At 38.5% G+C, this 26,638-nt stretch overlaps 1 protein-coding gene across 2 annotated transcripts in view; it reads left to right on the top strand.

The window, feature by feature from the left end:
- OTOGL (otogelin like) overlaps positions 1-26,638 on the top strand; it is a 146,311-nt gene that overhangs the window by 34,889 nt on the left and 84,784 nt on the right. For both annotated transcript variants that reach the window (XM_036300001.1, XM_036300000.1), the window contains exons 11-23: positions 1,298-1,404; positions 1,615-1,740; positions 4,666-4,774; positions 6,322-6,368; positions 6,815-6,960; positions 8,082-8,205; positions 9,763-9,940; positions 13,313-13,437; positions 16,504-16,713; positions 18,964-19,129; positions 19,975-20,049; positions 22,739-22,791; positions 24,763-24,925. In XM_036300001.1, the coding sequence (XP_036155894.1) occupies positions 1,298-1,404; positions 1,615-1,740; positions 4,666-4,774; positions 6,322-6,368; positions 6,815-6,960; positions 8,082-8,205; positions 9,763-9,940; positions 13,313-13,437; positions 16,504-16,713; positions 18,964-19,129; positions 19,975-20,049; positions 22,739-22,791; positions 24,763-24,925 (1,629 nt within the window). The remainder of the gene's footprint in view (positions 1-1,297; positions 1,405-1,614; positions 1,741-4,665; positions 4,775-6,321; positions 6,369-6,814; positions 6,961-8,081; positions 8,206-9,762; positions 9,941-13,312; positions 13,438-16,503; positions 16,714-18,963; positions 19,130-19,974; positions 20,050-22,738; positions 22,792-24,762; positions 24,926-26,638) is intronic.

The following is a 26,638-nucleotide window of genomic DNA, read 5'->3' as shown; positions in this document are numbered from 1 at the left end:
GACTCCAATTACAGTAGCTCAGGATAAGCGCAATTTGAGATGGGTGGCCTCTACAATAGAGATACTGAAAAGGCTAAGGTTCACAAAGTACAACATTCGTAAGGTCATTATCTTGTAAGATAGTTAGCCATTCAATTTTGAGTTTGAATTGGGTTGGAAAACAAGGCCACTATCTTACTATAAACCCCGCTCATTTTATAGGTACCTTGTGGATCTGCTTTGGGAATTGGCTGACCTCTTCTATTTGTTTGGGGGAGTTTCTAGAGTGATTATAAAAAATAATTAGAGTTTATTTACTCTTGGCAATATTATAAAAGAAACTAGCTTTAGGAATTTAAACTTGAAAGAATGAAAAATATTTAAAATCTTAGTTAAATGCTTTTTATTCAATATTTCAAAACTGCTGCAGGTTATTAGTATTGGTTTTATTCTGCCATGTAGACTATCAAAATCATGGTGTCTTTGAAATAATTTTCATATTTGGAGCTTTTGTTGTAATGGAATTTTATCTGTTGTAATGGGATTTATTAATTTCTACAAGGTCTGTGATGCTTTGTGTGGGAGCCAAAAAATACATACAAGGATTCTGGGAGGAATGTCAGAATTAAAATAGAAATCTTTTTCAGCATAGGGACACCCTTGAATCAAAAGAAAAGTGGTCAAATATTTTAAGACTGATGAAGACAATTTACCTAGGCGTTTTTAGCTGGGATCCCATGTTTATTTGTTTTCTGCATTTATTATAGACTAGAGACCCGGTACACAAAATTCGTTCATGGGAGGGGGGTTCGTCAGCCCAGCCTGCAGGGATTGGGCCTAGACTGGCAGTCAGACATCCCTCTCACAATCTGGGACCACTGGCTTAACTGCATCTTTCTGTCAGCCTGATGCACCTAACTGCTCTCTCCTGCTGGCCTGATCCCCCTAACTGCTCTCTCCTGCTGACCTGATCACCCTAACTTCTCTCTCCTGCTGGCCTGATCACCCTAACTGCTCTCCCCTGATTGCCTGATCACCCCAACTGCTCTCCCCTGATTGCCTGATCACCCCTCACTGCCTCTGCTTCAGCCCCACCACCATGGCTTTGTCTAGAAGGATGTCCGGAAGGTCGCCCAGAAGATGTCCAGTCTAGTTAGCATATTACCCTTTTATTAGTATAGATAGTATATTATGTACATGCTGACATCAGTTAGTGTTGGAATATTCACCAGACACTAAACATTTCTAGGGATCAGGAGCTCATAGATGCGGACTCTGCCAATATCCCCAGTGTGACCTCTGTCTTCTCACTTTCCAGAACTGATGATGATGATACCTATTGTCGAGCAGCCACTGAGTATGCTAGAGCCTGTTCCCACGCTGGCTACCCCATTCAAGATTGGAGAGATGACTTCCCAGCATGCAGTATGGTTTCTTATTTTCCTAAGCCCTGTGTACTTTTGTTAATGTTAGGCTTATTCTAGTATTCAAAACTTCCCTGAGTACTCAAAACTGATGAATGGCAAGGATTTGTTATTGGTGCAGAAACATTGGTAAACTTGCAAACTTTTTGAAATACTAATCTTCTTGAGGTGAATAAAGTTGACTTACAGCATTCCCATTTGCCCATTTCAGCTGATAAATGTGATGATAGCTTTGTCCACCGGGATTGTATCAGTTGTTGCCCAACCACCTGCACATTTGAGAAACAATGTCTTGGGAGCAATCTCCACTGTCTTGATGGATGTTACTGTCCAGATGGTAAGTAAGTGTTTCATGAGAGAAATCATGTCTCCACTCATGGAAAATAGCATCCTGTGAGTGGAGAATCGAGTTGCAACATTCTCTCCCAGGACATCAGGGCTGTTGCAATTTTCAGCCCTTGTAGGATTTGGTCCTTGAAGTGATAGGAGAAAAGTCTGCTTTTCATTAATAAAAAGGCTTATTGCTTTGTAAATTTCCCAGGAAATTTGGAATCTAGAGTCCTGGCAATTCTTTTGTTCTCTTGAATATTTAATATATATTTAATAATTTATGAGAGCAATTTTAGAAAAACAAATTGGCAATACAAGATTTTAGTTGTGATGCAGCTTTAACATTTGAAATTAGAAGTAACATAGCAAGTCGTACAAGAGGGGTTTAAATTTAGAAATGACTCCAATACCAATAGACCTTTTTATTTTTATTTATTTATTTTTAAAAATATTTTATTGATTTTTTACAGAGAAGAAGGGAGAGGGATAGAGAGTCAGAAACATCGATGAGAGACATCAATCAGCTGCCTCCTGCACGCCCCCCACTGGGGATGTGCCAGCAACCAAGGTACAAGCCTTTGACTGGAATCAACCTGGGACCCTTCAGTCGACAGGCCGATGCTCTATCCACTGAGCCAAACCGGTTCGGCTCAATAGACCTTTTTAACGAACACTGAGAATTCACTCAAATTCTTTTATTTTTACAGATTAAAGAAAAAAGAATCCCAGATATGTTAAGTGTTTTTTGCATTGTCACACAGTTAATATGAGGGAGGACTGCTTGGAACCAGATCTGTTGACCTCAATCCTTTGTTCTATTAGTGCTACTCAGGGTAGCACTTTGGATCAGTGCCAGGCATCAACTGATTCTTACTATTCACTGATGATATAAGGAGTTTGCACCAGAATATAAATTAATGCACCAAATATATAAGTCAATGCTTCCTTCATCTAGAAAGTCTTACTCAGAAAAAAGGTCAGCAGAATGAAACAGTGTGCTTAGTAGCACAGTTCATTTACATTCTGGCTCAACCGTCTTTGCTCATTAGAGAGAAGTAATGAATGCTTTCCCACTGTACTTGCCCTTTGAGTAGCACTGTCTGGCTATTTATTATACATGTGATGAGGGTGTAAGTATCTCATTTGCAAATGAACAGAGATTAAACCAAGAATAAACTCTCTTCGTTGCCTTTATTCTGTATAGTGAACCTTGAGTTTTTTATGGTAAGTCATAGGATAAGAAAACTGAAAATCACTGAAGTAGAGATTTGTAAGGTAGCTACGGATTGAGATAGAGTAAGGTTGTTTGAAACCTCCTTGGAAGTAAAGAAATTTCTGTTTTATTATCTAGTGTAAGCAAGTATTTAATAAAAGTTGATTAAATTATTACATTCAAAGAATAAATATTTATTACTTCTTTTTTTTAATTAAATCTTTATTGTTCAGATTATTACATTTGTTCCTCTTTTTCCCCCCCATAACTCCCCTCCTCCCAGTTCCCGCCCCACCCTCTGCCCTCACTCCCCACCCACTGTCCTCATCCATAGGTGCACGATTTTTGTCCAGTCTCTTCCCGCATCTCCCACACCCCTTTCCCCCCAAGAATAGTCAGTCCATTCCCTTTCTATGTCCCTGATTCTATTATAATCACCAGTTTATTCAGTTCATCAGATTATTTATTCACTTGTTGATAGATGCATATTTGTTGTTCATAATTTGTATCTTTACCTTTCTCTTCTTCTTCCTCTTCTTAAAGGATACCTTTCAGCATTTCATATAATACTGGTTTGGTGGTGATGAACTCCTTTAGCTTTTCCTTATCTGTTGCCGGGAGCCGGTCCATCCTTGCTGTTTCAAGGGACCTGGCATATATGGCATACTGTTCTTAATATGTTTGTCACCTTCTTGGCACTATGTGTTTTAACCAAGGTCACCTCTCTGAGAAAGGTTGTTTCCCCAGGTAGGGATTTTCCCCTGAAGTTAGGGAGGGAATAAAACCCCTTAAGTAAGTGCCAGGCGGGCAATTAATCACTTTAACTACGAACAATCATGCTTAAGCTACATAATCTTTACTCCCTGGAATGGAGATAAGAAATGCCCTAACCTTTGGAATAGAGATTGATAGGATTGGAATCAACTGGTATAAATACAGATGTAACAAGACAACAGGACTCAGAACCTAGACACAGAACCTAGACACAGAACCTACACAGAACCTAGAAACAGAAGAACTTCGCTGGAGAGAACATGGCAAAAGATCCTGGACAGAAACTGGATACAGAACCTAGAGACAGAACCTAGTGAGAGAACATGGCAAAAGATCGTGGACAGAACCTAGACACAGAACTTAGACACAGAACCTAGACAGAACCTAGAGACAGAAGAACTTCGCTGGAGAGAACATGGCAAAAGATCCTGGACAGAAACTGGCTACAGAACTTGGTTGAAGAACCTAGAGACAGAACCTGGCTACAGAACCTGGATAGAACATGGCAAGAGAACCTGACTAGAAACCTGGTGACTGAACCTGGCTGGAGAACCTGGAGAACCTGGCTGGAGAACCTAGCAAGAGAACATGGACACAGATCCTAACCAGAACTTCGCTGGAGATCCTGACCAGAACTTTGCTGGAGATCCTGACCAGAACTTGGCTAGAGATCCTGGCTAGGCTGCTGATCAACTGAACGCTGTCTCCATGTCATTCCTTCTTCGCCGACTCCGTCCACACCTTTGGGGATCCCTGGACCTGCTGGGGTTGGACCCCAGCAATCTGTGAAGCTCTTTATCTGACCTTCAATTCTGAATGATAGTTTTGCTGGATAAAGTAATCGTGGTTGTAGGTTCTTGGTATTCATCACTTTGAATATTTCTTGCTACTCCCTTCTGGCTTATTACTTCTTCTGAGAATTTGATATATATTTTTCTTCAATAGGCCTCATCATGGAAAATGGGACTTGCATCTCCTTGGAAAGTTGCCCATGTAGTTTTCATGGATTAGCTTATTCAGTTGGTTCCAAAATTGAACAAGAATGCACCGAATGGTATGTGACCAATGCACAGCCAATTATTTCTGGGGACCTGGCTGGGTGACAACTTTATACTAGTATAACATATATTTAAAAGAATATACTTATTACTAATTTTCTTCCAAAAATTCCAAGACGCAGTTTGCATTTTATTTAAAGTTGATACAAGGGTGGGGGAACATTTGCACATTCTTTTATAATGCAATTCTTCTCACTTCCCTTGGCAGTTTCATAAAATCTTTACCTATGTTGTATTTCGTATTATTTTTGATCACTAATTTGCACACACTTTTTTTTAATATATATTTTATTGATTTTTTACAGAGAGGATTGGAGAGAGATAGTTAGAAACATCAATGAGAGAGAAACATCGATCAGCTGTCTCCTGCACATCCGGATGTGCCCGCAACCCAGGTACATGCCCTTGGCCGGAATCGAACCTGGGACCTTTCAGTCCACAGACCGATGCTCTATCCACTGAGCCAAACCGGTTTCAGCAATTTGCACACACTTTTACTCTTAGAATTGATGGTTCTCCTGACCTTCTCTATTGAGTACTTTTAAAAAATATATGTTTTTTTATTGATTTCAGAGAGGAAGGGAGGGAGGGAGAGAGAGAGAGAGAGAGAGAGAGAGAGAGAGAGAGAGAGAGAGAGAGAGAAACATTAATGATGAGAGAGAATCATTGATTGGCTGCCTCCTGCACGCTCCACACTGGGGATCGAGCCGACAACCTGCGTAGGTGCCCTGACTGGAAATTGAACCTTGACCTCCTGGTTCATAGGTTGATGCTCAACCACTGAGGCATGCTGACCAGGCTCTATTGAGTACTTTAAAAAGTGACTCCATATTGCATTTTTGGCCATGATTAGAGACATTTAGAATTTCTTATTAAATTAGCTAAGACTATTGTAGGCAAGGATTGCTCCCTCCAGTGCAGTCCTAAAAAGAAACAAAGATCTAAATATCATCAGGCTCTTTCCCCTTTGGTGTAAGTGTATACAGTGGAAATGCAATTGGATAACTAACTCTTCTTAAATACCAATTTGAGTTTCTGCCTTTCAGAGACTGCTCTGTCCTCCCAAACTAATATCTTCTGGATGGTAGAAGCTAGAATTTATCTTATATAAAAATACATCTTTTCTCTCTTCAATGTCTGATGATCTTCAGAACCAATTTTCTTAATTTGTAGTGCATGAGATAATGTATGACTCGGAACTCATTATGTGTATTTCTCTAATGATATAGGCAAATACTTTTGTGTGTGTATGATCTCTTTTAGTTTAAGCAATGAGAGAAGGACCAAAGCAGAGGTTCTTTGTTTGATTAGTATTCACTTTGTATCACCTTTAGAGACTTTTAAGTATGACACACAACAAATAATAATTTAGATGCTGGCCAGCACAAATTTAGCAGTTAATTGGACTTCTGCAGAGAGTCTTTTCAAGTCAGATTATTCTGAGTCTATAAACATTGTATATTTTGGTACATTTATCAATATATTGATGCAAACAATACAGTTTTTCTATTCCAGTAGATTAATATTTTATCATTTTATTTAGTGTATGTGTTGGTGGCGTTTGGAACTGCACTGAGCATGACTGCCCAGGTAATCTTTTTAACACTTTTTTTTTAAATGCCTCAGGTTTTTTTTTAAATTAAGGAGCAAGATAGCACTGATTTTTATGATGTCATCTCATATATCGTGAGAGATGTAATCATCTAAAAATCCAGGTAGTCAGAGGATAAATGGAAAATTGAATAAATGATAGCTGCTTTGAGCAGTCAATTTTGGTACAAACTTATTAAAATAGTAAAAATATTACAAAACTTAAAACATATGTGAAATAGCTATCACTTAATAAACTTTAAATTAAATTGAATAACATCATTTAGTAAGTTTGTCAAACTAATTTTAAACATTTAGCTATTTTTTTGATACATGATTATTTACCCTAAGTTGGCCTGCTTTTTAGAGAATAAATAATTTCTTTTCCTCCTTTTCCTTCTCTATTTCTTTCTTTCATTTTTTTTTCTTTTTTTTTTTTTTGGTAGTTCAATGTTCTGTTGTAGGTGATTCTCATTTTACAACTTTTGATGGTCGACATTATTCTTTTATTGGAATGTGTCAATATATCCTTGTGAAAGCAACTGGAAAGGAGAAATTCACAATTACCTTACAGAAAGCTCACTGTGAGCAGGTAAGAATATTTCAAAATGACCAGAGTAATGTTCATTTTTTTTACTCCAATTTTATATCCAGGTTAAGAATAGTAACATGAGTAGGCATAGTTATTTTCTTCAAAAATAAAACACCGTTGATTGCTGAGATGCATCATTCTCTATGTACTGCAAAGAAAGAAAAAATGTTGATAATCTGTTATATTATTGATCACATGATGTGTCTTGATTTCAGAGATATTAAAGTATGAGAACAAATATGTCTTAAATTAAATATATATTTCATGGCATTTTCTTTCTTTTAAAAATAATATTTGTATGTATAGGTTTTTTGAGCATTACATGCATAATGACACAGTAGACTTAAGTTTCTGGTTACTTCCAAACCACTATTTTAAAGAGATGATTTTTATAAGATTGGTCAAGTTTCATATCATTCTAAATAAATATGACAAATTTCTTAGCATACAGGAACATTTATTTTAAGTTTTTTCTTCAAATAAACACATCAATAATTTGTAAATAAAGATACCTGGATCTTTCCTCTCTCTAACTCAGGTAGTCAAAATTTTTCAGAAATCATTACTATAATATAAAATGGTTATTTCCAGTAAAAATTTTCAACCACTTTATTTGCTTTTCCCCCTAGTTTGAGTTTTTCCTTTGCCATATGTTAGAGTCTGAATAAGGTTTCTACATAGAATCATAACTTTATATGTTTTTTCTTTATTGACTTTTATGTCTAATATTTCACTTATATGAGTTTGGAGAGGTACTTTAACTATAGCTATGAAAAACATAATTATTGAAACTAAATTGAAACCATTATTTAATGTTCTCTATAAAATATATGTGTATATATGGTATTTTAATATACTATACAATGACATATTTTATTAGTAATGGGACTACATGAAATGGATTATATAGTAATTACTTTATTATATAAGTAATATATAATATTAATAGATAGTATTACCTATGCCTTCTACATATCAGAAATTCTTATCTATGTGCATTTTTTTTCCTTCCTCCTCTTCTTTCACTCCCCTTTCTTATTTTTCTCTTCTATTGTTCCTGTTTCTTTCCATGTCTCTTTATCTCTCTCATCTCTTTATTTGGTTATTTGATTTTTATGCAGAATCTTGGCTTGGTCTGCCTTCAGTCTATAACTCTAATTCTGGATGATGATTTTGATAAACAAGTGACCCTTAGTCGGGGAGGACAAATCCTCACCAGTCCTAACCAAGGCTTCAATCTGAATGGTAAGCAATGCTAACCGAGTACTTTCCTTACAATAAAACAACGAAACAACCTAAATGGAGACTTCTCCCATTGGCTGCCTATCCTAAAATTTGAGTGTCTCTGTGTTGTCAGATCCTTAATTGGACACAGTAAAGACCACCTTGTTTATGGGACCTAGTGTTTACCTAGCATTACGTGGCCTAGAGTTTGGAAGGGGAGCTATACAAGCAAACAGCCACCTATATAACATACAATAAACTCAAAGATATGCATAGGGACTTTGGGGGTCTAAATGAGTGTAACTCTCCCAGCCTTGGGGTGGGGTAGGCAGGTGTGGTCAGGAAAATTTTCTGAAGGAGGTGATGCCTCATTGAGCATTTAAAACTGAGGATTGCTGGGATGAAAGAGAAGGTGAAAGTGTTCCATGCATAGCAAAGAGATGTGGAACTCTCCAGTATGTTTAGGGGGAACTATAGCCAGTGTGGCATTGCTGAAGCCTGAAGAGGGTAAATGGAGGATATCCAGAGATGAAAATAGGGAAATAGGTGGGGATGAGACGCCCAGAAATGTCCCGGTTTATAGAAATTACATGGCCATTCTACTGATTGTCATGCTAAGAAGTTGAACTTGATATAAAATTGAATATGAGATTATCATTATTTTACCAATTTTTATGAATAAAAATAACAATCTTATGTGGCTCAACCAAAATAAATATCCAGTTTTAATGAGGAGGCTGATATTTTTTTTGGGGGGGGGGGCAGAGAGAATACTAAAACAATGTCAGAATTTCTAACTAACATGGAGAACAGATAGAATGTTATTAACGTAGGGCATGCAAAGAATGAAGAAGAACTGACCTAAGGCAGTAACAATAGAGATAGAAAAAAGAAGATTGCTTTAAAAATTATTTAGGAAAAATGGTCTGATCTTGGTGATGGATTAGATTGAGGTTGGTTGAGGAAGGCAAAAAAAGGATGAAATGATCAAAGAATGATTTTCAGATTTCCGGGTTTGGTGATCAGATGATGGCAGAAATCATGAGAGATACGGGAGCAACTCTTCTGGTGGCAAAAGTCATCAGTTTAGTCTTGAACACAAGTTTCTTGTCTTTAAAGGTATTTCATATAATCTATTTCTCAAGTGCTGTGCTCCTCCTTTTGTTGTCAGGCTCAAGGGAATGGGGAGTTTTGGGGGGAAAGTGCTGCTTCCTTATTGGATCATAAGGAGTTTTGGGAAACACACACACACACACATTGAGGAAGAGAGATCAGCTTTCAAATGTCTAAGGACTGTCCACCCCGCCATGAGATGTTTGACAACTGAAACTACATGTGTACCTGACAATCTATTAAACATTAGCTTAGGATCCAGAAAGGAGGGACAGAAAGGAAATGGGAGGAAAGAAAGCAGGCACAAGGTGGCAAAAATTGGGCCTGGAGCCCAGGGATGGGAACTGGGAACCTGCCTCCACATGTCCCAGTTTCTTGGAAGGAGAGTCCTGGTGTTGTATGCTAGCATTTCAGAATACTGCGTATAAATCTCAAGGCTGACTTCTGTATGTTATTTTCCTGCAGGAATTGTTGAAATTCAAACAGTGTCATCCTTATTTATCCTTCTAAAAACCACATTTGGCTTAAAGATTCTGTTTGCTATAGATGGGGAAAGAGTTTATATTCAGCTCACCAGTACATGGAAAAGAAGAACACTAGGTCTCTGTGGCACTTTTAATGGGAACATAAGGGATGATTTTCTGTAAGTATGATTTCTGTAGAACTAACATGATTTAATGACTAGTGATGTAGAGGATATAAATATTTTCAGTAAAATGTTTAACCGTAAGATAGCTTAGTCACCAATGTTCCAAGAGCTTCAAATGGACCATCGCATTTAAATGTTATAGCAATCCACAGATTTGCATCAGTTAGTTTTATAGAGAAGAAAACCAACTGAGGCCAAAAGATGGCAAATAAATAGCTCAAGGTCACTTAGCTCAAATAGAGTGGAGCTGGGCTTTGAGTTTAGATAGAGTGACTCAGAGCTTGTGGGATAACCCACAGAATAACTACCTGTTATACTTTCCCCTGCCACTGACCAACCTTAACAGTATTTTTTTTTAAAAATCTTAATATCATTTGGTATCAACAATAGTAAATTATACTTTAAAAATATTGATATCATTTCGTGTGAATGACACCTCTAAAGCAACACTTTGGCATCTCAGCTAATTGGATTTTGTGATAGTTGGTGCTTAATCAGAAGAAAAGCAATAAAATCCATTTGTCCTCCTTGTAACTACAAAGCACTTTCGCCTACATGTGAAGAGACACAGTGGATAATTTAATGCAAATGCTCAGAGAGTTAGTGTGAAGCATGATGTGCAGGTGAAGTAGTTTGATAGGCTCTCATCCTCAAGGAGGCCGTTGCAGATTGGGAGGAGATAACAACCTTTAAGAAATAATTAGTTCCAGGTCAGGTGTTAATCAACAATACATACATAAAGACTGAGGTAATTTTAAAGAGTTAAGTTGTGTAGTCATGGCTAGAAGCACAGCAGGAAGTTTGAGTAGGTGAGTGTGGGCTGGGCAGGCAGGAATGTTTTATGGAGAAGCTGTTCTCCAAATACCACTTAAAAAACCCTTCTGTGTATTCCTCCTGCTTAGGGTTCTTTCCGCCTCCTAATCTTTCTCATGAACTCCTTTTTTATACTTCTACCCAACTCAGACATTATTTGCTTCAAAAAGCGAGTTCATACCACACCAGACAAAATTAATTTTGTCTCTGTCACTATGAAAAGCTGTCATTTATGAGCCTGGTTTTCACTTAAAACTCTGAGGGTTTTGAGAATAAGAATCACATCCTTGATCCTTGTATTCTTAGGAACTAGCATAGACTATTATATGTAGTAGATCGTAGAACTGCACAGAGGTCAGACTTCTAATGGAGCACCAAGAAGAGAATTAGAATGGGCAAGGAGAACTGGCCTTTACAAATTTAAATTTCAAAAGAAATTTTCTATCTTGTCTCCAGTGTGATTAAATTCGTTTTAGGTTTTTTTGTTTGTTTGTTTCATTTATTTGCAGGTCAGAATATCAATACCTTTATACATATCTTCTGTTTCACATGTGGTATTTTAGTGGCTTGGCTAAGATGTGCAGAAGACATTAAGCCTCTTTCTCTTCCTTGTTTATCAGAGGGGTTAGCAGTCATTGTTTAACAGATGGTAGCTCTGTCTCCCTCCTCCTCAGGCACCAGTCTCCTCCATGTATAAACACGGAGGCGTGATAACAGGGCAGGATAATATTTCAGTTAGAGATAACTTTCTAACACTGTTTGGCTTTCCAAGCATAAGCAGTGAAAATTCTGTACTTCACAAAAGCAAATGAGAATCTGCAAACACAGTGGAATGGAAAATATTAATTACTTAACAATTTATTTTGCTTGCCTTGTTATGGTAAGTTATGATAGGCCAAAGGTTCTTTTCTAAAATAAAATGCAGTAAATAAATGGGTTTACATTTACTCTCCTGATCCTTTATTGTGTTTCTTGTTTTACGTGAACTAAGTGAGATAAGAGAGCCAAGCTCTGAGTCATTTCCTCCTGGGAACCCTGACTACACCCATCACTTTGACCTATTTTATTGTCTTTCGTAGGAATGAAGAGGGAAGGAAGGGAAAGAATGGGAAGAGCTAGTAGTGCAAGTCATACAATTTCTTTGAGTTTCAGTGTTCTCTTTGAACAAAATGAGATTTTGGATTAGGTGTTTGTTATAACGTCTTACAATTTCAGAATGGTTAGATTTTGAGGAATAAGAAAAGGAAGGAAAAGGGGAAAGGGTGGGGACAAAGCTGGGCATGGTGGAATGACTTGTGAAGCTCCTTCTTTTCTCTTTTCTCAGTCATTGTGGTGAGAAGCTCCATATGGTTAGTGGTGTCTGAGCTTAATAATAACCAAAGCACTTAATTTATTAGGACACTACAGAGAGCCAAGATAAAGCCCACGCTACCATTTAGTCATGTTTTAGCAATTAATGCAGTTAGGGCTTGTGTTAGTGAAGTTTTACTTAGTCAAAGCTTCCTATAGGAGACTTGGTCCAACCTAAGTAGTTTTGACAGCAGATGGCATAGTGTCCAAGAGGGAGTGTCACTTACAAAATATTGGCTGATGAGTTAGTAAATCTTGATGGCTGCTGGAGGGGGCATTTTAGTGTTTGACTATTGAACATTGTTGTGGTTTATAAGCCTGACTTCAGAAAAGTGGCTGTTTCTCTTCCATTTCGATTTGCTGAGGGGAATTGAAGAAATTCACAAGTTTGGATGAAGGGTGCCTTTTATACCATCTTTTTTCTCAAATTTCTTTTGGTTTGTTTATGCAACTTCATGATGGAATCTCAGCATTTCAGGCATTTCAGACCTCATAATGGAAATTGAAATATTGAACCAGAATTATAGACTATTTATTATTTTTAAAAATATATTTTATTGATTTCAGAGAGGAAGGGAGAGGAAAAGAGAAAAAAAACATCAATGATGTTCCTGCACAATTCCTACTGGGGACTGAGCATGTGCCCAGACCAGTAATCAAACCATAACCTCCTGGTTCACAGGTTGATGCTGAACCACACTGGCAGGGCTAGACTATTTATTCTTTGGGACATTTGTCTCTATGCTGAAAGGAATCATGTGAGCTACCTACCTCTTTGTTTTTTCATATACTTTAAACCACACACAGATTATTATTTTGGTTGTGTGATGCAAACTGGATTTGAATCTTGGCTACTTGGCTATGACACTTATCAGCTGAGTGAACGTTAATAGTTATCTGAGCTTCTGCTTTGCTTTCTTTCTAAAGGGGGATAAAGACATTTTTACTTTATTTTATTTAATTATTTTATTTTTTCCATGAGGCTGATTATTAAATGAAACTATGTATGTCCACAATTTGACACATTGTAAAGTCTTAATAATAGGAAATTAATACCATCTATATTTTTTAAAATAATAGAACATTTTAAGTTCTAAAATGTCTTTGTAAATTAAAAATAACATCTTTTTTTCAACATTTAAAGACTATGAACAAATGAAAGGAATGGGAGAGACTAAGATGAATATTATCTTTGCTTTCTAGTTCTCCATCAGGCATGATAGAAGGCACACCACAACTTCATGCAAATGCTTGGCGAGTTTCCTCCACTTGTTTTGCACCTGTTCATGTTCCTATGGTGGACCCCTGTAACATTAATCAGCAAAACAGTAAGTCCTTTCTACTTGTAAACTTAGGGGAATGAATAGTGATTTTAAATTCTGATTTTCTTCATTTGGATAATATCGATGCCATTCCTTATGTATTTTTGTTTAATACTCTGCCTTTACGTACTCCTCTTTACGCAATGTATATGATTTTTAAAAAGAGCTCCATAAAATGACTCTTTTATTTACTTCTTTGCATTCATACATTTACTTATTTTAGGCAGGTGAGCTAGCATTTTGGTGTGTTCAGATTAAATGATTAAGAAAAACTTCTGGAAAATCTCTAATGGTGCTGTTAGTCTTGGAAAGTTTGACTTTAGTTCCATAATCTGACAGCTCATGCAGGTTCTCTTGTTTATTACTATCACATTATGAGTTCCTACTCACAGAATATATTATGGTTTCATAAGGAGGAAGCCAGTGATTCAAAGAAGCTTTGTGCCATCAGGCGTGAGACAATTTGAGATGGTCATGCTCCAGGTTTGCAATTGGCAATGACAGTGCAACTCACACGCCAAGAATTTTGGGCTGTATTTTTTTAACTAAAGCCACAGCAAACCATGTGAAAGGCTATTTCACTGCTCACTAAAAAGGCACATTATTATTTTATTTTTATAAAATCACTTTGTAAAAAAAGTGTGCATGCTTAAATAAGTTTAAAATGTTTTAATTTATTTCTTTAATTTTGGCTAGTTTTTGTGTGTGTGTGTAATTTTAAAAAATTCACTATTAATATTGGTTGAGTACCTATGTAAAATCAGTACGATTTCTGGATTTTGTAGTGGTTGTTTGGTAGGATTCTGTTGATTGTCATATGGTCCTTGTTATTAACCTATAGTTTTGGTGCACTGTAAAAAACAACAATAAAATAATGCTGCTTTTAGTGCTGTCTTTTTACCTAAGCCAGTTTCTAAATTTGAAGAAGACTATTAATCTCTTTGGTAATTTTTCCTATCTATAATAATAGGACTAGACCATAGTCTTTTGGTCTCTATAGATTGAATACTTTCATCTCACTCTCATTTACCAACACTTTCCCCCATTTTGTTCTTAACTTTCTATTAATAAATCTGCTCCTTCTCCTTCAATTAGTTTTATTCAGCTTGTTTCTAACTTTCTCAGCTCCCTCCTTGATATTGCAGCAAGTTTATATTTTTAATTATTTTGATAACATGTAAAAGTTGGAGTAGAATATAATTGATAAATTCAGTTTTCCTTTTCTTTAATTACTTCCTTTATTACATTCCATTTTGTTATATACTTTTATCACTTCTATCCCTACATCTCATGTTTTCTCTGATATATATTTTAGATATTATCCTCTTCACCTTTGCCATGAACTATTAAAAAAATTCAAGTTGGAGATAACATTGGCAAATATGTTCTCCCATGCAGTGGGCTTTCTTGTTGTTTTGTTGATGGTTTCTTTTGCTGTGCAGAAGCTTTTTATTTTGATGTAGTGCCATTTGTTTTTTTCTCCTTAGTTTCCATTGTCCTAAGAGCTGTATCAGTAAAGATATTGCTATGACATATGTCTGCTCTTTTGCTGCCTATGGATTCTTCTAAGACTTTTATGGTTTCCTGTCTTACATTTAAGTCCTTTGTCCATTTTGAGATTTGAGCATAACCAATGGACACAGACAGTAGGGGGTTGAGAGCATGTTCTGAGGTGTGGCAGTGGCCAGGAAGATGTCAATGTGGGGGGGGGGGGGAGGAAGGAGACTCATATAATACTTTAAACAATAAAGAATTTAAATTAAAAAAAATCAAATTGGTCAAGTCAGAAAAATTCCCAAAGAAAGGAAAGTAAATAGATAAAAGTCAATAACTGATGTGGATTCTGAAAGATTTTTTTTTTTTCACAAGGATATATTATTGAGTCACTCTTTTACTTAATGTCAGTAGGAATATTTTTAAATCTACAAATCCTTAGGGAACACAACAAAAGTCCCATTGACGTACTTCTTTGTTTTGGAGCTCCTTGGGCTGGGGAGTATGCATGCCAACAGCATGCTGTTAGAGTCTAAGTCATTTGTTTTCACATAGATAGTCATAACAATGCGAAAATATAACACTAGGATAATTATTGTGTGTTTTATACTCAACAAAATAAGTTCAGTATATTTAAATAGTTCAAAAACATTGTGACCTCTGGACAGCTCATCTGGTCTCTTAAAGACAATGACAATTCAAAGATTGATTAATTTTAGCTGTAAGGAATCAATGCAACCTGGGTTCACTACATCAAGGAATCACATAGTTATTTTCAGAAAGGTGGGATCCAGATTGTTTGGTCAAACTTGGTTACACCCAAAGAGAATTATATCTTATCAGTCAGTTGTTCTCAAGGAAAAAGTCAACAAATTTTAAGAACTAATTACTACAGACTCTCCCCCCCCCCCCCCCACCTGAAAGGCCTGGTAGTTATATCTCATGGCCTTTAGCATATGTTCCAATCCCCAATTTCTATTCATTGCTTATTTTTTTCTTGAATTCATAGATTCACTTATCAGACCCTGTGCATTGTGCCTTGTGCAGACATTATGTGCAATGACTTTATGTGCATCTGCCACATTACCATTCACTTCAGAGACTCTATTGGGATGAGATGATTCCTAAATGCTCCTGGATAATTGTGTATTCCAGGGAGTTGCCATAACATGCACCAGTTTTATTGTGTATGGATGTCTGGAGATAAGCCTCCCACTACTCACCAATTCTTTATAGTAGAATTGGGGTGATTTCCTAAGATGATTCTCAGGCTATGGGGTGATTGAGGCTATCAACTCTTCTGTTACTCAACTTATTGAAGTAAAACAACTTTTCCCCCTAAAATATTATAGAATATAGTGCTGTCACCAATATTACCAAAAATAAAACCAAACCAAAAATATCCCACAAAAAAACACAAAACAGCATAAGCTGAAAATATTGGCTCTTATTAAAAGTAATGTGCAACACAGTGTATTTCTAGGAAAGCAAGAATCTTGGCTAGTTCTGGAACTTGATACTTAAGGCTAAGGATCCCAACTGGAAAATGAGGTGCTAATGGGGTTCTTTGTCTGTTAGTTGGCTACGCAGCGCACTGTGACGTCATCCACCAAGAGCTCTTTGCCCCTTGCCACTTCTACATCAGCCCTGGGCTGTACTACCAGCTGTGCCGCCACGATGCATGCAAGTGTGGAAGCACCTGCCTATGCAATGCTCTCGCCCACTATGCCTACCTCTGTGGCCAGCGTGGAGTCACCATTGATTTCAGAACTCACGTTTCGTTCTGTGGTGAGTATGATGGCAACAGCACAGATAAAGACAATCAGGGAACACCTTAGAGATTTTTACATTGATAATTACTGCTTTCATTTTTTAAGTGGAGAGTTAACATTGCTTAAGTTATTTGAAATATTACAATGTACAAACATAAAAACAAAAGAAGTACTTTGTTTCTTAAAATTGAAGATATGTTGGATAAGATCAATAACTTTTGACTATTTTTTTTATAAGCAGAGTATAACTATGGTTTAAAAATATGTAACAGAAATAACTGGAAACACTTGAAAAAAGGTCTTATAAAAATGTCATATCTAAATGTGGAAAAGCATTGTGTGTTATAGCGACACAGCTGATTTGTAGTTAAATAGGCAGGCTCTGCAACAGCTATGTATTATCTCAAGTTCCTGGGCCTCCAGTCCTCATGGTTATGGTGTCTGCTGTTCTCATTCATGGTAGATTGCATCCTCTTCTGTTTGTTTTATCATTTTTTATGAGCTAATCTTTGTTAGGGCTCTGCATCTCCTTATTAGAATCCTCTGTGACCTGGATTTCAAGAGCATCACTTACTCTACTTCTCCACCCCGCTGTGGTTTCACACAGCTTTTTTCTATCACTCCAAAGGGCTTTCTGGCCAATTTTTTTTTAAAAGATAAAAACAAAACAAAAAAACACCCTGATTTTGATTTTGAGAGAGAGAGGAAGGGAGAGGGAGAGAGAGAGAAGCATCTATGTGAGAGTGCAACATTGACCGGCTGTCTCCTGCATGCCCCCTACTGGGGATTGAACCCACAACCCGGGCACGTGCCCTTGGCTGGGAATCGAAGCCCATCCATGTAAGTAAGCCCAACCAACTGAGCCACACCAGCCAGGGCTTATTAGCCGGTTTTGGTTATGTTCCTAGCTTGGGCTTTCTAAGAACAACAATGTAAATATGAAAGTAATGTAAGTTTATATAACAAACCTGTGCAGGGTGTATATCTGGGATTTTTATTTTTCAGAGGAGACTTTATTTCATCACAGACTCCAAGAATTACAGCTGCTTTCCTAGCATCTTCCTTTATTAAGATCCAATTTCAAGTTCAGAAGTTGGCAGACCACACCCTTGGTCCTCCTGTGTTTTTGTAAAGAGCCACAAGGCCACAGTTGAGTAGCTGTGATGGAGACTGTGTGTCCTGCAAAGCGAAAACTATGTACTGTCTGGCCCTTTACAGAAAGTGTGCTGGCCGCTGCTGCAGTGCATCCTTGCAAGTGGGGATGGAGTCATTTTGAGGGCCCAAGTGAAAGGTCTCCCAATTCCTTGCCTCATAAAGGACTAGTTCTATTTTCTATTCCCACATGAGTTCAATCCAATAGATTGATCCTCCTCTCTTCCATTCAAGTTTTTGGATATTGTTTCCCTCTTCATTTCTGGCCTAGGGGGATGTTATTCACTCCCCACCCCCATTTTTTTCTTACCAGATCACTTATATATTTTACATAATTTCAATTATGTTTTATCTAGGATGTTCTGGGTGTTTGTTTTTTAGGTTATTTTAGTTTGCCTATTCTAATCCATTCAGTTTGGTTTAGAGAGAAATTGGAAGGGTTTAGAAAAAAGCCTAAACATGATTAAGAAAGCAAAAGTTAAGAGCTATGAACACCGATCAATAAAGCCAAGTTTTGTCTTATTCGTAGAAGACTGAAAGTTTGCTTAATATATAAAGAAGACGATGACAACATAGCAGTCAGTAGATTTGAAGTGTAAGGACAGGAAGTTTATTTAGACACATAAGAGACCTCAACTAATTTTAAAAACTATGGTACAAGCTATTATAGAATGTTATGGAATGTCTCACTGACAAATATTTCAGCCCTGGCCTGGTGGCTCAGTTGATGGAGTGTTGTCCTGTACACCAAGAGGTTGCGGGTTCGCTTCTCCGTGAGGGCACTTACCGAGGTTGGAACTGATTGATGTTTCTCACATTGATGTTTCTCTCTCTCTCCATCTCCCTCCCTCCACTCCTCCATTCCCCTCTCTCTCAAATTAATAACATATCCTCGGGTGAAGATAGAAATTTCATTTTTCTCTTCTATTTCCGTTGAGGCAAAGATTGTAAATAATAATTAATTTCTGTTATAAGATTCTGTAGTGTTCTGGGTTTGTTGATGTCTGGTATTTCTTTTTCATGATTTACATCTATCATAGACCCGTAGTTCAGCACAGAACGCTTCTGTGCTCTGTGGAGATCTCTCTCTCAGCTGACGCTGCTCTGTCCTCAGGGGTGGTGTGCCAGGAAGGCATGCTGTACCACCACTGCTCCTCCTTCTGCCGCCGCTCCTGTGTCTCTCTCGCCTCCCTTGAGCAGTGCAGTGACGACTGTGCCGAAGGCTGCAACTGTCCTGAGGGCAAATACTATGAAGACACACTTCACTTTTGTGTGCCCATGTAAGTCACAGAGATGGCTCATGGCATCCAGTTTTTCATCTCTTTTTTCTTTTACACCCGAAATGGGCCTTCATGCTTGTTTCTTTTCTTTCTTAATCTAACCGGCTTAACACCATTTAATGGAAAAAATAATTTTCTCCACTATTGAACAGTCAGTTTTTCCATGAAGCAAGTGTGCGTACGTGCAAAGATCTGCTTGTGAGTCATTTCTTTAACATTCCCTAATGTCTTTACCTTATTTACTTACGTTTAAACCTGCACTTGTTTACAGGTAGCTGTAGAAAGAGCCAAGGAACCTGATGGCTAACCCTGGAGTATATTTCTACTTGTTTTTATCATATCAAAGTTAATGACAAGGTTTATGTGTCACTGTCAGGTGGCTAATTCCAGTAGCAGCACTGCAATGTCTGTCAGCACTCAGAAGTTTCTCCAATCTCTTCTCCTGAGATAAGGACTTTGTCTTATACTAGGGCTAAGTGGCATGCCTAAGTCTTGTGCTCATAACTGCAGAAAAGAGGGGAATAGATGTATGGGTTGTGTTTCTTTGAGGTGCATTTAGGGACTTTTTTTGTGACTAACAACACAGTTTGTATTATGACTAAAAAAATACAGATTTTTTATTTTATTTTAGAAAACAAAATCCGAAGCTACACAAGACTTCACATTTAAATGGTTTCTGCCATTTGTATGGCTGAATTGCATGTAGTCTCATAGAATGAAGCCATCTTTAGAGTGTGCCTTGAAATGACCAATACAGTGTATGGAGTCTACTTGAATTTTACTGTTTTCTAAAATCTATATGCATATAACCTTTTTTATTAATTTATCCTTTTTTTCTCTTATAGATTTCACTGTCGGTGTCATTATAGGGGGAGCGTTTATCAACCTGGAGAGCTTATCCCAACACCCTCCGGCTTATGGTAGATTTCAATGATGGTGATTGTACTTGATAAATAACACATGCTGATGTAATTTCTTAACCCAAACCATAAATTGAAATATGACTTCTGTAACTTAAAAATGCAGATAACCCTAACATAACCCTTAAAACCAAATAGCTACCTATTCCATTGCAACATGGGATGCCTGCATCTCTGGTCATAACTGCAGAAAAGGGTGGCATTGAAGTGTCACGCAGCAGAACGGAAGCCTCCAGATCAGTCTGGTTTTTTATATGGAAGGTAGGAGTGAGGTGGGTGTTCAACCAATGCAAGGTCTTGCAGGGGGAGGGGTTCATTTTGTGTTTTATCCAATGGCTTAAAAAAGGCAATTTTAACATGGATTGAACCAGGCCACATGCTGGAGTCAGTGTACCACCTCCTTAGGAACATTGATCTTAGGGTGAGATAATACTCATTGCTAGGATAACCCTCACTCGGGCGGGAAGCTGGCTGTTACAAATGCAGACACATCCATGCAGCAGTTTAAATTGATCTACATCCAACTCTTGACCTTCCTTTTTCAATTCCATCTTAGGTGCCAACAGATGATAACAGACCGTAGGCAATAGTAAAAAGAATGATATCTCATCATTACTAGGTACCTTCTTAAGTCCTGGCAGCATTCTAAGTGTTCTGTATCTATTATTAAAACACTCATCACTGTGACCCTAAAAGATAAGTACTGCTGCTGTGTCCCCAGTTTATAGGTGATAAAAGGAGGCACAGGCAGGTAAGCAACTTGGGAACGAAGCCAAGATTCAAGCCCAGGCAATGTGGCTCTGTGGTGATTTTTTTCTGTTGCCTGCTTTGCTCAGCAGCTTATTTCACATTCATGGCAGTATCCTGTTTATGCTCAATTAACCTTTAGTGTTATCTCCATCTTTCTTCCTTCCACCCCTCAATCAAGATACAAAGGCAACCAGTTCTTAAATCTCTCTCTAGTAGGTTGTACTAGTAGCCACAGTTTCCCAGGCCAGAAATCTGGGAGTCATGTTTTGACTCCTACCTCCTGCTCAATATCCCTAGCCAATAAACCCCTAATGACTGTGGAGTTTAGTTTCTGAAAATAGGAGAAATCCCCCTCTTTTCCATTGTCACTGCCTTAACAACGTCTCTTCCTGGTCTTCTTGCCTCTAGTCTTGTCCCCTTCATTTTGCCAAGGTGGAATATCTCTTAAATTTAACGTAATTGAATTTACTTTAGTAAATTGGCAAAAAATGAAGGAATCATTTGTTCTCAATGAGAAAAGAACATCCCATTGTAGTGCAGTGACCTCATTTGCCATTCCTCTCAAAAACGTCCCAGAGTGAGTATGATACGGAAAAGCTGGCTCTGTGACCTGAGATCTGTCTGTCTCAGTTCCTCTCTGCCATTCACAATGTGCGTGAATCACACCTCTGAGTGTCTTCCTAGTGTTAGATGACATATAAGCATATTTTTCATGTGGCATGGCCCCTATATATTAGTCAGCTTCTTCTTATGGGCTCAAACATAGAACACATGATCTGTCCAAAGCCCAAAGCTGGAGGAAAAACTGTTGATGTCGGAGTTACTGAGAACTGATGTGTTGTTCCCTATCATGATAGCTTTTTTTTTTTTTTTTAAATATATTTTTTATTGATTTTTTACAGAGAGGAAGAGAGAGAGATAGAGAGTTAGAAACATCGATGAGAGAGAAACATCGATGAGAGAGAAACATCGATCAGCTGCCTCCTGCACATCCCCCACTGGGGAAGTGCCCACAACCCAGGTACATGCCCTTGACCGGAATCGAACCCGGGACCTTTCAGTCCGCAGGCCGACGCTCTATCCACTGAGCCAAACCGGTTTCGGCTCCCAATCATGATAGCTTTTTAAAGGAGCTTCAGAATTAATTTGGCCTGTATTGGGTTTTCGTCTTATGCCCTGACTTTAGAACAGCTGTGGGCAAACTATGGCCCCCGGGCCGGATCCGCCCGTTTGAAATGAATAAAACTAAAAAAAAAAAAGACCGTACCCTTTTATGTAATGATGTTTAGTTTGAATATATATTAGTTCACACAAACACTCCATCCATGCTTTTGTTCCGGCCCTCCGGTCCAGTTTAAGAACCCATTGTGGCCCTCGAGTCAAAAAGTTTGCCCGCCCCTGCTTTAGAACTTAAGTTGCAAGGAAGCTGTAACTTCATTCTGTGGTCAGTGCTACTGCCAGAATGATTTTCCTAGAATTCAGACCAACAATATCACTTTTCTGCTTTAGGTCAATGGTCTACCTCAGGGACAAAGTCTGAGTGTCTGAATAATAGCTGGCCTTTGCCTCTTTGTCATCTGCATCTCCTGCCACTTCCTGCATGGCACTTCATTACACAGAACACTGTTCTACCCCTGTGCGGCTTTCTACCACATTCCAACTGAGTATTATGGCCTTCCTACTTGATTAAAGATTATGAATTTTGGTCTTTGTATCTTCCATGCCTATCACAGTGACTTATATCTGTGTTTGATAAACATGTTAATTGAAATAATCCTCTTCAAATTGGCCAATAACTTATTTGTAGAAAAATTTCAATGGGAAAGAATAACATTTGTATATATAGATATTCAATCAATTCTCATACATTATATTGTTTGTGAAATACAGAAAACAAACCAACAGATTTGGATTTGTAACATTTGTTTACTTTTCCTAGCCAATGTTCAAATGGGACTGTGAAATGTGATGAGCCAGCACCGCCCTCTACTGGTAAGATCTAGATAATGTATTTTCCCTGAGGAGAATGGGGCTCTAGTACTGCCCCAACTTTTCTGGCACAAGTCTTTGACCCATCACACCCCTCCTTGGCATGAATATAGCCTTGGGATGTTTCTCAACATGGTGCTCCAGCTTCCTAACTTTTCACACTAGAAATTATAATATGTGTAGGACAGTCTGGGTTGAACATATAAGGTTTAGGGGCAGAGGTCATCAACCCAGGGATTCTGTCTACCCCAGAACTAACCCAGGGGCCCCAAAGGATTTAGGGATATGTGTCTTGGCACCTGTTGTAACCTACTAGTGCAACAGAAGCTGTGAAGTGACTGTAGACCAGCATTTCTCAGATACTAATGTGCACACAAGTACCCCGGGATCTTGTGAAAGTGCCGATTCTGATTTAGCAGGTCAGGGGTGATGCCTGAGATTCGACCTTTCTGGGAAAGGTCGAGGTCATGCCACAGGCTCCTGGGCTACGTTTTAATTAGCAAGGCTATAGGACTAGTAGCTATCACTTTAAAAATGGCATGCGAAATGATATCTACTGCTATGTCTTGTTAGAATGCCACTTTACAATTGTATATCATTCCTGAAGATCCTATAGGTTTGGGCCGTGGTCGGCAAACCGTGGCTTGCGAGCCACATCCGGCTCTTTGGCCCCTTGAGTGTGGCTCTTCCACAAAATACCACGTGCGGGCGGGCACGTACAGTGTGATTGAAACTTCGTGGCCCATGCGCAAAAGTCGGTATTTTATGGAAGAGCTGGTATTTTGTGGAAGAGCCACACTCAAGGGGCCAAAGAGCCTCATGTGGCTCGCGAGCCGCAGTTTGCCAAGCCACGGTTTGCCGACCACTGGGTTGGGGGTGCTATATTATTTATTTTTACCATACAAAAGGCATCAAATTTTTAATCACTTGGAGAAATTCTAGGCAAATAATAAACAACACTACTTTCACTGATTTTAGTGGACAGGAAAAGTGTAGGCTGTGAGCTATTGCTTTGTTATTTATTTCCATGGTCATGTATATATTACTATAAATTAGCTTTGAATTGTATGCCCTAGATTTACTTTACAGTGGGGCCTTGACTTACGAGTTTAATTTGTTCCAAGACTGAGCTCGTTAAGGAGCTCTTTAACTCAAATTACTCTGTCAACTCAATGCAAAAAATCATCTGAGAGACAGCTGGTATCCAAAAAATTCCTTAGTCGGGACACTTGTAAGTCAAGGCCCCACTGTATAAGGATCCAGGCTACATAGGGCTTCTTCTAGGCTTTATTCATGGACCACACACATGTTCTGTAGCTTCTGGGCCACCCCTGCCTTGCCCCCTTTGCTTCAAGGGGACTCAGAGTTAAAGAAGGGGACATCCAGGCCAGATTTCTTACAGAGGAATCCACAAGATGTGATCCTTTTGGCCCCCAATAAGGGACCTTATTTAATCCCTCTGACCCCAAATGCTTTTTGGAGGATTTTGTAGTTCCTGGCCTACCCATAATTATGTCCACTTCTGTACTTCCACTATATAGTGCAGACATATCAGTAAGGACTTGGAGATGAAGCAAGACCTAAAAGCATCATGTGTTTGTTGCTAACACAGAGATTTGTGAAGTTTAACTATAATAATTGCTATTCCTCAAAAGTTGAGGACATATGTTTGGGTTAATCCAAATACCCTGCTTCTTGACCTCATAATATTATATACTAGTTGTTTAGTTACCGCATTATGGAAGGAAGTTATGGTTTTCAAACTTAAAATTTAGACATTTATAAAGGGAATCTGGCTAGAGAATGTTTGTAAACTCACCAGCCAAACTTCACAGAGTAAGAGAATGATGCAGTAGTAACTGGTAAAATATTCTATGGTTACTTGTGTTTTGATACAACGTACTTCAATACGATTATCTGCCTATGGGAGGAATACAAACTTAAGGGTGTTTTATCTGTGCCTTGTCCCTGAAGTTCATGCCTGCCCCGAGGGAAAAGTGTATTTCAACTGCAGGTTTCCTGATCCCGAATTGCCAGCCGGTGGTGTAAATTGTGAGATTACATGTGCAAACCTGGCCATGAACTTCACTTGCGCCCCATCCTCACCCTGCATAAGTGGCTGTGTTTGTGCTCCAGGGTAAGCCTCTTTTTCTTGACAATTCAGAACATTCAAGATTTAACTTTAAAAAACCGCAAGAGCACTTAAAACCGTAATTTACAAAAATAGCTGAAATTGTTGTTCTGGTTGACTGGTGGTTAACTAGTTGGTCTATTGTAACCGTTATTTTACATTCATGTAACATATCACATATGTTATCTGTGAGATAATACATATTACACACTAATAAAACATATCTTATATAATAAAAGCGTAATATGCAAATCTACTGAATGGCCGAACAGTAGAATGACCGTCCAGGGCCACGCTGTGACACTCACTGGCACCAGGTCAGCCAAGGTGGGTGCCATGTGATTGGTCCGGGGCCCAGCCATTACCCCATGATCGGCCTGCAGAGGGAGGCCCACACTACCAGCCAGTGGGGTGATCAGTCGGGGAGGGGGAGTCTCCACGATTGCCCCAAAGAGGGAGGCCCAGGCCACCGACCAGCAGGCCGCAGTGGGTGGGCGGGGCCTCCCTCTGTGAGGGAAGCCTGGGTCCTGGGTGCGGGAAGGAAGCCAGTGGCACAGCCGGGGGAAGGAAGGCCTACTCTTGCACGAATTTCATGGGGTCTCTAGTGATTAAATAATGTCACACATGTTAGGTGTACAATATTGTTAAAGTAATAGAGTATATGTACAATATTATTCAAGTGCTGAAGTATTAATATAGCATTAATTAATTTACATAGTATTAAAATAATACAAGGTTATTAAAGTAATACAGTGAATTGATGAGAGAACTAATTTTAGGGTGGACTTAACATTTATTCCCTGATTCAACTGCAATTTTGGGAAAGTGATAGTGAACCAGTCTTCATTGACTACATTTTAGTGCATATCTTTTGTATATTCTTTGGTGCTGTTACTGTTGATATTAAGTTATAATGGTGATGCCAGCTGCTTTATCTAATGGATGTTACAGAAAAATGGTGTGTTGAGTCTGTATAGGACAGTAGGTAACAGTGGGAACTCTGGCTCAGATTCACCGGAGTACAAATCCCAGCTCTGCTGATGTGGGCTCAGTGGTTTTCTGCAAGTTTCCTGAAAGTCTCAATTAGGCATTGTGACGTGTGCCTTTGTGTGCCTGTGTGTGCCTGCGCGCGCGTGTGTGTGTGTGTGTGTGTGTGTGTGTGTGTGTGTACACCCAATAAATACAGTTCACTATTTTATGGCAGCATAATCTACTAAATTTCCTTCAGTAGCACGAATGCGTAGCACTTGTGAATCGGGGGCTATTCGCTTTCTGGCAGGCGCATTTACAATATGGCCTCACTGGCCTTTCTCTTCTCCTAATGAATAGAGGCAGTGCTCAGACGGAGGGCCACCGAAGGCAAATAGGTCACTCATTCTTCCTCGATGAGCATGTTCACACAAAGGATCCTTGGGCTCAGTTCTTACAAACCGTGAGCAAAGAAGAGAGAGGTTTTGTGGTCTGCTTCCCAGGAGAGTCGCATTTGTCTAAATGGTCCCTATCTAGACGAGGTTGAAGAGCCCCGTAACTTGGGACTGTACCAAGCTCTTTAGAAGAAGGACACACGTGGAGACTGAAATAAAGGCAGGTAGAAACCAGGCCATGGAGCAGCTGAATAAGGAAGACATTTTAGTAAAAAGAGCAAGGAAAATAAAACCTTTATTATGATAAAATAATTGAGGCCTACATCACTGCTTACTTATTTAATTTGATTATGAC

Source organism: Myotis myotis, unplaced genomic scaffold (assembly GCF_014108235.1).
Source record: "Myotis myotis isolate mMyoMyo1 unplaced genomic scaffold, mMyoMyo1.p scaffold_m19_p_3, whole genome shotgun sequence".
In the NCBI taxonomy this organism is placed as follows: domain Eukaryota; kingdom Metazoa; phylum Chordata; class Mammalia; order Chiroptera; family Vespertilionidae; genus Myotis; species Myotis myotis.
The sequence above is the reverse complement of the archived record's forward strand: the minus strand, read 5'-3'. Positions and strand labels throughout refer to the sequence as shown.